General features: G+C 41.9%; 1 protein-coding gene, 1 non-coding gene and 1 pseudogene across 2 annotated transcripts; all 3 read right to left on the bottom strand.

The window, feature by feature from the left end:
• Positions 1–1,206: 1,206 nt before the first annotated feature.
• LOC148680287 (uncharacterized) lies at positions 1,207–3,295 on the bottom strand. The gene is made up of 2 exons (XM_088650818.1): positions 3,154–3,295; positions 1,207–3,059 (listed from the first exon to the last, which is right to left on the bottom strand). Exons 1-2 carry the CDS (start codon positions 3,268–3,270, stop codon positions 2,763–2,765), a joined length of 414 nt encoding a protein of 137 aa, XP_088506944.1. The 5' UTR covers positions 3,271–3,295; the 3' UTR covers positions 1,207–2,762.
• Positions 3,296–4,389: 1,094 nt separating this feature from the next.
• Positions 4,390–7,595, bottom strand: LOC147844835 (uncharacterized; annotated as a pseudogene).
• A 2,595-nt stretch (positions 7,596–10,190) lies between these two features.
• On the bottom strand, positions 10,191–10,261 carry trnag-gcc (transfer RNA glycine (anticodon GCC)). Its single transcript has one exon. It is a non-coding gene; the product is annotated as a tRNA-Gly (tRNA).
• Positions 10,262–10,858: the final 597 nt, after the last annotated feature.

Genomic DNA, 10,858 nt, shown 5'->3' on the forward strand with positions numbered 1-10,858 from the left:
GCTTGGAGAACGCTGACATGCAAAATCACATCATGTGATTGCTTGAGACCAATCAAAGATCAAAACATGACCTCTCTGGCTTGCTTTTTCAATCTCTAATTATTTTGTTTAATTCCACTACTCGCTTTGTTTAATTCCACTTCGCAGTGCAGTATGACAGAATTTTGCATGCTTAAAGGTTAATGTGACCGCAGCCTTACTGTGCAGACCTGTTATATGCAAGACAATATTTATATCTGCTGATTTCTTAATTTTGTTATACTTTTTCTGTTATTTATTTGTTTGGTGCCAAAACAATAAAATAAATTTGTCTGAAAAATGTTATGCCTTCTATTTTTAAATAACAGCTAAGAATACTAATTAATTTTAGTAACACTACAATAACTATATATGACATACTATTAATGTGTATGCAGTATAATGCTGTGATTTGTAACACTACAATACAGTAATTAACTGTACACAGTTTCCAGTTAGTTACCACTGCTGCTCTATTATAGTAATTAACTGGCAACACTGTTGCCAGCTACTCACTGTAATGGTTCAGTTACAGTAAATTACTGGCAACACTGTTGCCAGCCACTCACTGTAATAGTTCAGTTACAGTAATTAACTGGCAACACTGTTGCCAGTTACTTACTGTAACCAAACTTTTACAGTGAGTGGCTGGCAACAGTGTTGCCAGTATTCTACTGTAAAAAACCCCAGTAAGGTCTAACAGTGCACTCAAACTCATCAAGAATACAAGGTGTGGAAAATTCCCAGCGTTGTTTCATTTGGTGCCTCTCACTTAAGGTTTTGGCAATGTTAATAAAGTTTCTACAGCTGCTAGCAACATTCTTAAAATACTGGTGTTTAGCCTCAAAACGCATGCACCAATGCAAGCGCAAAGGTTCAAATATAGATGTTAGTCTTGAGTAATGTATCAAAAAATGACACTTGGGTGTCACAACATCCCCAAAAACATCCCTTAGCTGTGTCAAAAACTCAAACACCAGTGTATCTAACATTGCCAGGTTTTCCCTTTTCACTCTTGGGGCAATTACAATGTCAACAATGTCACGACACAACAGAAAAACATTCCACTGTTTACTGTTGGGAGGAATACGGTGTGCCATTAAAAATGGCAAAATCCTAAACAAAAACCATTTTGTGAGGCAGACCCAGCAATTCCAGATTTGTGTAAGCTTCGCTCTGACAAATGCACTGTTTTTTTTTTTTTTTTTTTTTTTTTTTTGTCATTTTGACCAATGGAGAGTTGCTCAAGTTAATCATTTAACTCCTTAATAGTGATATGTTTTTCTTTGTGAGCCCAGCTCAGAACAAGTTTTATTATTAGAGGAATGACTCCCTCCAACAAATCATGCATTATATCAGGTGGAAATGTCTGTCACGTCAAAATAGTTCAATTCACTAAATGGTGATGAATAGTTTACACCATATGTTCTTCGATCATTTGCGTTTTCAATGCATGTTAGATGGTAGAGATGTACCTCTGGAGTTCTTAAAACAAAATCACTTTCAGTAAATTTATCTTTTACGTCTGTGTGGGTTGCCATGCAATAGCGGCAAACTCTAGCAGAGTTAAATGACATCGTAAAACCAGCTAACATATGTGCTGAAAGATTGTCTGCCGAAAATGTTGCTAGTGCAGCATGAACAGTCTGCTCAATCCCACCTACAGTTATCATGAACCCTTCACGTTCAAGTTTTTTCAGGTCATCCAACATTGGTTTTAAAATGGTTGCTAATCCACAGTTTTTTACAAAGGTTTGTCATACTAATAAAGCAAGGTGAATGTGCTTCAGTTTTGAGGAGTGTTTAAGGTTGCCTTCAGTATAGTAAAAAGCACAAAGCTTGTGCTTGCTTTTTTTAACCTAGCAAGTTGACAACGTCAAATTCTAAAGCATGTGGGTTGACTTTAAAGTAGGAATGTTCCTTGAAACATGTACCATTTGTGTAGTCATTTAGGTAATCTGGATCTCTGTGTAAATAGTTGTTTGTCTGAATTTCATCAAATATGTCGTCACGTGAGCAGTAGTTAGTTAAAACCTCAGTAATAGGTACATATGAATAGGTGCCTACTTTGTGTCCACTCGGTGACCTCAAAATGTGATGTACTGGTTCAATCAGCCTAAGCTTAGATTTACAGTGCTCTTTTAACATGTGTGGAGAGCTAACAATTTTTGAAGCTTCTTCAAAGAAGTCCCTTGACTGTACCATTTGTCTTGTTTCAGGACATTCTGAAATGTTGAACCCATTTTTTTTGAAGAGATGGTAAGAAATAAAAGAGTCGTAATTTTCTTTAAAATAACAAAATAAAAAATTCATGTCATTAACTATTTCCTGCTGGACAGTCTGAGGAATGTGATTTTTTTCTCTACATTTAAGAATTAAACTGAAGAGATTTTCTTTAAAGTTAGCCAAAAGCTCATTCCTACTAGGTGAAGGCATTTCATCTGCCAAAGGCTGTAGCTCGTTGGTATTTTCCAGATCATTGTGACAGTCAATGTTTTCAAAATCATGGTCCATGTTTTCAGTAGCATCCAGGTCATCACGAGGCAGAACAAGCTTCCTGTGTTTTCGATAGACATGACGCCTAAAAGACTCATATAGTGTAAAAGATGACTTGCAATCATTCAGTCCACAAGTGATGTTGAAATTTGGTTCATGGTTGTGAACCAGGCCAACATGTTGAATTAGTTTCATTAAGGTGAAGGTTTTCCTTCCACACCTTGTGCATCGATATGGCTGTGGCATTTTTAGCACAGGATATTAATTATTTGGGTGACAGTTATTGGAAGGGGCTTGCCACCCTCCTCAGTAATCTTGGCTATGGCATGCTGCAGGAAGGTCAGTGTATTCTTCATATATGGTGGATAAGCCAAGTTGAATACATAATAAGCACTGAAGGCTGCAATAATTCCTTCTTCAGCTCCCATTGCCCTGCACACCTCCACACCATCCACTTTGACAAAAAATTGTGCCCTCTTGGAGAAAGCCATTTTCCAGTCAGTTTCTGCCAATTGTATGGTTGGGTATGGAGTCTCAGCATCACACTGTAAAAAGTAAAAAAAAAAAAAAAAAGTTAACCATCTATAAGAAACATGTATCTAGACTATTAGAAAGCGAGAGTTTAGCTAAGTTCCATACCTCTCCCAGTGTGATCAAATTCTCAACTTTTTCTTTGAAGACATGGGACAGCAGAATCAATCCTGCAAGAAAGTCAGAATCTTTTGCGAAAAAAAGTATAAAAGTAGCCATATACATATACTCATACACACACAGATATACAGTTGAAGTCAGAGTTATTAGCCTCCCTGTTTATTCCCCCCACCCCCAATTTTTTTTTATAAATAACTGATATAAGACTGTATATATATTTATATATAAGTATATATACATTAATGCGTTAGTCAATGTCCAAACAATCAGCAACCTCAATGTGAACTGCTTTAATTGTTAAGCAAGTGAACAACACTCCAAACCTTTTTACTATACTCCGGCCCGTTTCACTTCATATATATATATAGTCTTGTTCGTAACAGTTGCAGGGCTGATAGTGGAAAAAATTCCTGAGCCTGAACTTTTTTTCCTTGCCCCTGAGGTGAGTAGGGGTGGGGGTACTATGTATGCAACGCACTTTTAACTCATAACTTGTGGGCCCCTGGGCCCAAATATATTAACAGCCTATGTGTAACCCTGATCTTCATTATTGTCAAGTGGCTCTTTTTAGATATTTTCCTATTTGCATTATGCCCCCAGTATTATTCAAGAAAACCTAGCATTTTCTTCTCAATATGTTCAGTGCCTAGATTGACATTATTAGCCCATCTTAGAACAATCACTGGAAGTAAATGCTACAGATGCTACAGCCATACCAAGACAGGTCAGTAAGTGGCAATAATAGTACTCCAAAGTACACAGGAATTGATTAACTAAAGCACATGAAAAGGACACACATTCATTTTTCTTTATCAAATTTAATTGCAAAATATGCACCATTCAACTGAAAAACCATAATAAATAAATATACTGTAAAAGACAGTATGGGATTAACAAAAAAACATTTCTCCTTCCCTTTATTTTTTCCTTTCTGAACTTAGATTTTGGTCCAAAACATGCAAATGGTGACCACTGAACTGAAAAAAACAAAATAAATAACTGTAAAAGACAGTGTGGAAAACATGTCTCCATCCCTTCATTTCTTCCTTTTTGATAAACATTGTTTTGGGTCCTCAGAACCTTTTCTTTTTAACATGTTTGATGATGCTTTGGATTGATAAAAGAGAGTAAACACTGTGTTGGTGCAGATGATGTGGAGACTGGTGCTGAGGAGGGTTGGGGTGGTCTTCCAGGGCCTGTTGACCAGAGGAGTTGGTGGCTTGTGCAGAGGTGGTGGAGGCTTGTGCAGAGGAGGGTTAGGGTTGTCTTCTCTTTTTCAGGTGGGCCTGTTGAGCAGAGGAAGTGGAGGCTTGTGCAGAGGAGGTGGTGACTTGTACAGAGGTTAAGACTGTTGAGCAGAGGTGGTGGTGGCTTGAGCAGAGGTGGTGGAGGCTTGTGCAGAGGAGGATTGGGGTGGTCTTCTCTTTTTCAGGAGGGCCTGTTGAGCAAGAGGAATTGGAGGCTTGTGCAGAAGAGGATTTTGCTGGCCTTTTGATTTTTCGGGCCTGTTGAGCCAATTTGTTTGCCTCCTTTGAGGACAGAATCCTTGCTGCCTCACTAAGCCTTTTCTGCTTTAGTGCCTGTGCAGTCTCTTTCGTTTTCTTTAAATGTAATTGGTAGTTTTGGAATGAGGAAAGGCAGGATCGCCTTAAAGGCTGGTCAATGTTCATAGTTGAGGCTGTCCAGTCCCTGGCCTTAAGTGTGGACCTGATCACTGCGAGGCTCTCATATGTTTCCACATTAATGGAGCACCTGTCAGACTCTAGGATATCATCCATTAAATTGAATGATCCTTCCACCAAGGGGCCTGTAAAAATGGACAAAAACAAGTTTGCACAGGGTGGGATACCTCACACCTCTTTTTGCATTTTTCAAGGAAGCAACATGGCTCCACCAGTCTACATCAACTCGACAGTCCCCTTCAATGTAGTTTGGTACACGAAGAAGCATGTCCGCATCCATCTGGTAGGCCCGACATTCTTCAACCAGCTGACCAATCTCTTCTGGAGGGACAACATTTGGCAAGGCCTTTCCTAATGTAGTGAATGCTCCAACAACTGCATCGGATTGAATTAGAGACGGCGTTAGAGCAGAGAGTGATGTTAATATGATGTTATCCAGGGGAAGGTTTTTTAGCAGAAACTCTGCTGACCTCATATACCCTTCTCTGAGAGAGTCATAGATATGTCCAACCCATACCTTCCTCTCCACACGAGCTTTGTTCATTGAATTGTAGCAGAATTGTCCAACAGAGAGCCTCTGGTTTGACAGTTGCAAATCCCTGCTCCGTACATCAACCTTGAGAATCTCCTTGTGACTCAGTGGAACAGCCTTTGGTCTCATAAATTTGCTCAGGAGCTCTTTAACAAGGGCCACCATTTCCACATGCAACAAATGCACCATTGGCTTTTCATGTTGAAGCTTTTTGACAAATCTCTGAAATGTCAGAAGGACCCCTGCAAATATAAGAAAAAATAAATAATTCAATTTGAGCAATTAAAACTCATGACTGGTGTGGGAAATAACTGAACAAAAGTATGATTATGTATTTAAAATACAATATATACTGTGACTAAATAATAATACAACTAAATTTATTTCCAGCAAAACATTAATTAGATCAGAACACTAGTCATACTGCCATACATATAACAGAGGGAATTACTTTTTGATATATTCCAAGATGACTGTATAACAAAACATTTTTCTTTCTGACACAATGCAAAAAATAGCCTTTGAGGTGACATCATATGTTTCTAGGTATCAAGTCTAGGTCTTGCATCCTCTGATAAATAAAAATTAGATTAGACTCTGTAATGAGACTACAGAGATGGCTTTTGAATATGTTACTCACTTTCATGTACAGGAGTAAATTATAGGAAACTGTTACCTTGACACATAGTTCTTCACAACATCACACAGTACTTAAATGTTGATCATATTCTTATTAATTTGGTTATTGTTGCTGTAGAAAAGACCTGACTGTTTCATTGTATCATGACTTAGGTAATTTGTTAGATCAGGTGCTAGTGGACTACAAACACTAAAAACACAAAAATATTTAACCAATACAACATCAAGTTCAAGTTGCATTAAGTTTGCCTAGTCATACAAAAGATACCTCTGTATAAGTCAATCAAGACTTTTACTCTGTCAAACTCTGAAATGAGCACAGAGGTGCGATCTTTTCGGTCTTGGTTAACTTGTGTTCCCGTCCGGGACGCTGCTGCCTGCTCTTTCTGAAGAACTACTATCCTGGCCTTTTCCTCAGTTGTGAGGTCATGCCGCTCAAAAACCTGATTAAGAAGCCTTCTGTAGTACACACACACACACACACACACACACACACACACACACATATATATATATATATATATATATATATATATATATATATATATATATATATATATATATATATATATATATATAGCCTATTACCTTGATATGCTGATAATTTGCTATTTTCCTAACACCTACCATAACCATTTAAAAAAATATCTCAAAAGATGTTGCATCATTAGGCCTCCTGTACATTCCATAATGAGCTTAATCTAACTAAACTAAATAACAAACATTAAATACATCACACCTGTTATTATTAAAAAGAGTTTTATTAGGCCTACCTGTATTTGTGTTCCTCATTTGGGTCCAGGACATGATAGTAGTGCACCACGAGTACATCCAGTAGTTCATTCATTCTACTGCAGACTTCAAGCATCTGAATGAATCGGTTACTAATGGGCCTTATCAAGCTCTTTGGGGGGGAGATGGAGTAAACTCTGAAATTGTGCAAAAATCTCCTTCTGCTTGGGGGACTTCTCTATGTCATTATAAACATCAGAGCAAAAATCTTCCACCTCTGATTGAAATGGGCTCATGAGAGCCTTAGCCGCATTTGACACCATATGGACGGTGTCTCCCAAAATGTCCAACAGATTGGGGTTCTCCTTTCTAGCTAGGGTCTCAAGCCCCAACTTCTTCCCCCTCATCACTGCGCAATTGTCTAGTAGCATACTGGTGACCTGCCTCCACTTTAGCCCATATGAGTGCAGGACGTCATTTAGTTCCAGCATCAAAGCTGAGGCATTCGCAATATTTACTTTTTTGCTGGCAAGATGCTGTGTTTTCACACTGCCTGCATCCTCGTCATAAAATCGGACCAGTACATTAAGAATTTTATCCATACTTTTGTCCGTGGCCTCGTCAATGTTGACTGAAAACATGCCATTCTTAAGCTTCTCAGACAGACGTTTTTTTTTAAACTCTGGCAAGATGCCGTGTGTAAGAAGATAGCTTGCGTGCTGCCTGGAGACAGACAGATGCACCAAGGCGGGTCTATCCTCCGCTAATTTCTTACATAATGTGACGAGTGGGTGGGCGATAGTAAATGACAAGTCAAGCTCAGCAATGAAGGAGCACTGCAAGGATTAATGCAAGGCTGTTACCCAGAGCTGGAAGAGTAGCTACACAAAACAGCAATTGTAATGGACGGGAATCGGACCACGGTCTTCTGTGTGGCAGGCAAGAAATCTACCACTGAAGCAACAATGCTGATATGCTTATACTGCAGCCCTAGTGGGGTGTGATTGCTGCAAGGCTGATACCCAAAGCTGGAAGAGTAGCAACACAAAACAGGAATTGCATTGGCCGGGAATCGAATCCGGGTCTCCCGCGTGGCAGGCGAGAATTCTACCACTGAACCTCCAATGCTGACCCGTGTTCTTCCTTGCCTTTGTGTGTGTGAGTGCTAAAAGGCCGTCAACCAGAGCTGAAAAAGGAACAACACAAAACTGCACTTGTATTAGGCGGGAAGCGACTCAATGTCTACCGCGTGGCAGGCGAGAATTCTACAACTAAACCACCAATGCTGACATGGTTTTATTGCAGCCCTAGTGGAGTGTGATTGCTGCAAGGCTGTTACCCAGCGCTGGAAGAGTAGCAACCAAAATCAGAAGGTGCATTGGCCGGGAATCGGAGCCGGGTCTCCCGCGTGGCAGGCGAGAATTCTACCACTGAACGAACAATGCTGACCAATGTTGTTCCTTGCCTTTATGTTGTGTGAGTGCTAAAAGGCCATCAACTAGAGCTGCAACAGGAGCCACTCAAAACAGCACATGTATTAGCCGGGAATCGACTCAAGGTCTCCGGCGTGGCAGGCGAAAATTCTACTACTGAACCACCAATGCTGATATGCTTATTCTGCAGCCCAAGTGGGGTGTGATTGATGCAAAGCTGTTACCCAGAACTGGAAGAGAATTAACACAAAACAGGAATTGCATTGGCCGGGAATCGGACCCAGGTCTCCCACATGGCAGGCGAGAATTCTACCACTAAACCACCAATGCTGAAATGCTTATTCTACAGCCCTAGTGGGGTGTGATTGATGCAAAGCTGTTACCCAGAACTGGAAGAGTAGCTACACAAAACAGGAATTATAATGATGGGAATTGGACCAGGGTCTTCTGTGTGGCAGGCAAGAAATCTACCACTGAACTACAAATACTGATATGCTTATACTGCGCCCCTAGTGGGGTGTGGTTGATGCAAGGCTGTTATCCAGAGCTGGAAGAGTAGCAACGCAAACTGTAATTGCATTGGCCGGGAATCGGACCCGGGTCTTCCGCGTGGCAGGTGAGAAATCTACCACTGAACCACCAATGCTGATATCATTATACTACTGTCCTAGTGGGGTGTGATTGCAGCAAAGCTGTTACCTAGAGCTGGAAGAGTAGCAACACAAAACAGGAATTGCATTGGCCGAGAATCGGACCTGGGTCTCCTGCATGGCAGGCGAGAATTCAACCACTGAGCCACCAATGCTGACCGATGTTACTTTTTGCCTTTGTGTTGTGTGAGTGCTAAAAGGCTGTCAACCAGAGCTGAAAAAGGAGCCACTCAAAACTGCACTTGTATTAGCCCGGAAGCGACTCAAGGTCTACCGCGTGGCAGGCGAGAGTTCTACCACTGAACCACCAATGCTGATATGGTCTTACGGCAACCCTAGTGGGGTGTGATTGCTGCAAGGCTGTTACGCAGAGCTGGAAGAGTAGCAACACAAAACAGGTATTGCATTGGTCGGGAATCAGACCCGGGTCTCCCACCTGGCAGGCGAGAATTCTACCACTGAGCCACCAATGTTTACTGATATAGTTTTTTGCCTTTGTAGTGTGTGAGTGCTAAAAGGCCGTCAACCAGAGCTGAAAAAGTAGCCACACAAAACCACACTTGTATTAGCCAGGAATCAACTCTTTGTCCACCGCGTGGCAGGCGAGAGTTCTACCACTGAACCACCAATGCTGAAATGGTTTTACTACAGCCCTAGTGGGGTGTGATTGCTGCAAGGCTGATATCCAGAGCTGGAAGAGTAGCAACACAAAACAGGATTTTCATTGGCCGGGAATCTGACCCGGGTCTCCCGCATGGCAGGCGAGAACTCTACCACTGAGCCACCAATGCTGACCCATGTTCTTCCCTGCCTTTGTGTTGTGTGAGTGCTAAAAAGACGTCAACCAGAGCTGAAAGAGGAGCCACACAAAACCGCACTTGTATTAGCCGGGAATCGACTCAAGGTCTCCAGCGTAGCAGGCGAGAATTCTACCACTGAACCACCAATACTGATATGCTTATACTGCGCCCCTAGTGGAGTGTGATTGCTGCAAGGCTGTTACACAGAGCTGGAAGAGTAGTAATACAAAACAGGAATTGCATTGGCCGGGAATCGGACCTTGGTCTCACCCCGTGGCAGGCGAGAAATCTACCACTGAACCACCAATGCTGAAATGCTTGTTCTGCAGCCCTAGTGGGGTGTGATTAATGCAAGGCTGTTACCCAGAGCTGGATGAGTAGCTACACAAAACAGGAATTGTAATGGATGGGAATCGGACCAGGGTCTTCTGTGTGGCAGGCAAGAAATCTACCGCTGAACCACCAATGCTGATAAGCTGTTACTGCAGCCCTAGTGGGGTGTGATTGCTGCAAGGCTGATACCCAGAGCTGGAAGAGTAGCAACACAAAACAGTAATTGCATTGACCGGGAATCGGACCCGGGTCTCCCGCGTGGCAGGCGAGAATTCTACCACTGAACCACCAATGCTGATATGCTTATGCTACAGCCCTAGTGGGGTGTGATTGCTGCAAGGCTGTTACCCAGAGCTGGAAGAGTAGCAACACAAAACAGGAAATGCATTGGCTGGGAATTGGACCCGGGTATCGCGCGTGGCAGGCAAGGTTTCTACCACTGAACCACCAATGCTGACCCATGTTCTTCCTTGCCTTTGTGTTGTGTGAGTGCTAAAAGGCCGTCAACCAGAGCTGAAAAAGGAGCCACACAAACCTGCATTTGTATTAGCCAGGAATCAACTCAAGGTCTCCCACGTGGCAGGCGAGATTTCTACCACTGAACCAGCAATGCTGATATGCTTATACTGCAGCCCTAGTGGGTTGTGATTGCTGCAAGGCTGTTACCCAGAGCTGGAAGAGTAGCAACACAAAATAGGAATTGGAATGGACGGGAATCTGACCAGGGTCTTTCATGGGGAAGGGGAGAAATCTACCACTGAACCACCGTTGCTGACATGCTTATTCTGCAGCCCTAGTGGGGTGTGATTGATGCAAGGCTGTTACCCAAAGCTGGAAGAGTAGCAACACAAAACAGCACTTGCATTGGCCGGGAATCAGACCCGGGTCTCCC

Source organism: Danio rerio, chromosome 4, assembly GCF_052040795.2.
Source record: "Danio rerio strain M-AB ecotype USA chromosome 4, GRCz13ab, whole genome shotgun sequence".
NCBI classification, from domain to species: domain Eukaryota; kingdom Metazoa; phylum Chordata; class Actinopteri; order Cypriniformes; family Danionidae; genus Danio; species Danio rerio.

What these genes read in the sequence shown, in the direction of transcription:
- LOC148680287 (XM_088650818.1), bottom strand. Translation starts at nt 3,270, where the DNA reads ATGTATATGGCTACTTTTATACTTTTTTTCGCAAAAGATTCTGACTTT. An exon ending in ATTTGATCACACTGGGAGAG is followed by an intron (nt 3,060 to 3,153) that starts GTATGGAACTTA and finishes TACTTTTTACAG; the next exon opens with TGTGATGCTGAGACTCCATA.